At 67.8% G+C, this 2715-nt stretch overlaps 1 protein-coding gene across 1 annotated transcript in view; it reads right to left on the bottom strand.

Annotated features, from left to right (window-relative positions):
• Positions 1-1110: 1110 nt before the first annotated feature.
• LGI3 (leucine rich repeat LGI family member 3) overlaps positions 1111-2715 on the bottom strand; it is a 4476-nt gene continuing 2871 nt past the window's right edge. Inside the window, exons 5-8 of the mRNA XM_009286183.1 lie at positions 2574-2645; positions 2264-2433; positions 2029-2193; positions 1111-1928 (exon numbers count right to left, since the gene is read on the bottom strand). Of these exons, the coding sequence (XP_009284458.1) occupies positions 1111-1928; positions 2029-2193; positions 2264-2433; positions 2574-2645 (1225 nt within the window). The remainder of the gene's footprint in view (positions 1929-2028; positions 2194-2263; positions 2434-2573; positions 2646-2715) is intronic.

The following is a 2715-nucleotide window of genomic DNA, read 5'->3' as shown; positions in this document are numbered from 1 at the left end:
CCTTGGGAAAACCCCTCCTTCGCTCCCCCCACCCCCCCCCCCCACCATGGGCCAAGGCACCTGAAGGAAAACAGACCAGGCAAGCCATGTGTGGGGCCTGGAGGACCCTAAAACAAGGGGTCCCCCCCTCCTGGGCTCGGTGGGGCTTGCGTAAGGAAGCGGGACCCTCGGGCAGGGGGGACGCCAGCCGCAGCTGGACACAGGGTGGCCGGACGCCGGCAGCTGTGGGCAGACGCGGGCAGGGCCGGGAGTCACATATTGTGTATTGTGGGGAGCGTTTCGGCGGGCGCGTACACCTGGGGTGGGCGCGGGGCGCGTACACCTGGGGTACACGCCCGGTGGGAGCCGCTGGACATGCACGGAGGGGGACGGCAGCAGGCCAGCCCTGCTTCTGCTCGGCAGCATCCCGCCAGCCTGGAGCATCCCGCTGGCCTCGAGCATCCCATCCGCCTTGGGGCATCCCATCCACCTCGGGCGTCCCATCCCCTTTGGAGCGTCCCATCAGCCTGGGAGCACCCCAGCGTCCTGGGAGCATCCCATCCAGCCCCTGCCTCTGCACAGCCCTGCCTGCCGCCCCCATTCCCGTGCCCCCAGACCTCCCTGCCGCAAGCCTGCAGCCCGTTGCCCGAGCGGGCAGAGGCACCCGTGCCCCCCCATCCCTGCCAGCCCAGCCGGCGCCGCGGAGCAGGCACCCGAGGGCGTCGGTCTGCAGGGAGAGAGGTGTCCCAGGGCAGGCACCCGAGGGCGTCGGTCTGCAGGGAGAGGGGTGTCCCACCCTCCTGCCCTCGTCCCATGGGCTGCTGACGGGGTGGCTGTGGGTGCTGCACGTGGGGAAACCGGGAGTACCGGGGGGGAAACTGAGGCCCGTGGCTTCCCCTGGCAGGGGGGCCGTGGGGCCGGGTGCTGCCCTGGGGGCAATTTGAGGGGTGCGTGTACGTGGGGGGCCGGGAGGGGGGCTGGCACCAGGCTGTGACCACGGGGCAGAGCGGGCTGCAGGCAGGAGGAAGGGGCCGGCGGGCGCATGCGTGTCCTCGGGCAGGAGCAGGCAGCTCTCGGGGGAGGCGAGAGCCCCGTCGGGGCCGCGCGGGCAGCCCGGGCTCTGCCTCCCCACTAGAGGCTGAGGTCCACCACCACGTGCCGGTAGACCAGCGTGTTGGCCTTGAAGCTGGGAGCCAGGAGGAGCTGCACATCGGCAGCCGGCACGTAGCGGAAAGCCCGCGGCGCCTGAACCGACAGCTCCTGAAACTTGACGAATTTCTGCTTCTCCTCTTCCCACAGGTAGACGTGGGTGAAGGAGAAGTCACTGCCCAGGGCCAGGTACTGCCGCTGCTCCACCGAGAAGGGCTGAATCACCATGGAGCCACGGGACGGCAGCGTCTGGAGCTCAACGAAGCGCTGTCCTTCCCATCGCACCACCTTGGAGTCACCGATGTAGCGGCTGAGGCAGAGGAATTGGTCCCGCTTCACCCTGAAGTGCTTCACCATCTGCACGTCCAGCATCTCCCCCACCTCCCCCTGGGGCGTGAACTGCTTCTGCGCCCGGCTCCACTGGTAGATGACGGGGGCTTGGGAGCTGCTGGAGATGATCAGCCGGGGTTTGCCATCGTTCTCCACGTATTCCACGTCGGTGTCGCGGTGCCAGGCGTGGAGGGCTTGGTGGGAGTAGAAGCCGTTCTGGTTGAGGCGGTAGAGGCTGGTGGAGCCCGCCTTGGAGCTGTCGGCGATGACAAAATACCAGTCGCCTTCGATCTGGAAGGCCTCAATGTCGTTGGGCTTGCGGGTCTTTTGGCTGTCGATGTCCTGGATCTTGATGAACTTGTCCACGGCGGTGTCCCAGCGGTAGATGTAGGAGCCCCCGAAGAGCTGGGCCACCACCACGTACAGCTGGTTCTGCGCCACGATGGGCTTGCAGTGCACTGCCGAGTGAGCTGCCAGGCAGGACCATGTCACGCTGGGGCCGTGCCCTTCCCGAATCACCCAACCGGGGGGTCCCCAACCCGGGAGGGGACCCCGGCCCGGATGCCTTACCGGGGATGCGGTCGAAGTCGCGCAGCTTGCGCTCCACGTAGTCCCACTTGAGGATGGCGCAGCTGCTGGCGCCGGGCTGTGCCAGGGCGACGTACAGGTCACTGGCGTAGGTGAAGGGCTCAGCCGAAACCGACTGGAAGGGCAGGACCTGGTGCACCACGAAATCTGGGGGGAGAGGCAGCGGTGAGGGTCCGGGCACCCGGGAGTGGGGTGACGGGTGGCTGTGGTCCCTTACCTGTGGTGATGCACTGGAAGTCACCAAGCGCCAGGTCCCGGATCCGCTGGCCCTCGAACTGCCCGGGGCTGCTGCAGAAGACGGCGGGGACCGTGGTGTTGGTGCTCTCCAGCCATTCCACCAGCCACTTGATCTTGCAGTCGCAGGCCAGCGTGTTGCCCCGGAGGTCCCTGCCAAGGACGGCACCGAGTCACCCCCAGCACCCAGCCCGCAGCGAGCAGAGCACCCTGCCCAAACCCCGAGCACACCGGGCTGTCACCTTCTTCCCAGCCCGGTGTCCCAGGGGTCTCCGGTGCCACGGCAGCCTTACAGGTCGCTCAGGATGTCCAGTGGCTTGAAGAGGTCCCGGGGCAGCGTCTGCAGGTTGTTGTTGGCCAAGGACCTGGGGGACGAGAGGGGTCATGGAGGCGACACAGCCACAGTGAAGGGGCAACAGCCGTCCCCAATGTCCC

This window comes from Aptenodytes forsteri, unplaced genomic scaffold (genome assembly GCF_000699145.1).
Source record: "Aptenodytes forsteri isolate BGI_AS27 unplaced genomic scaffold, ASM69914v1 Scaffold168, whole genome shotgun sequence".
Classification (NCBI taxonomy): Eukaryota; Metazoa; Chordata; class Aves; order Sphenisciformes; family Spheniscidae; genus Aptenodytes; species Aptenodytes forsteri.
This window is presented reverse-complemented; position numbering and strand designations above follow the sequence as displayed.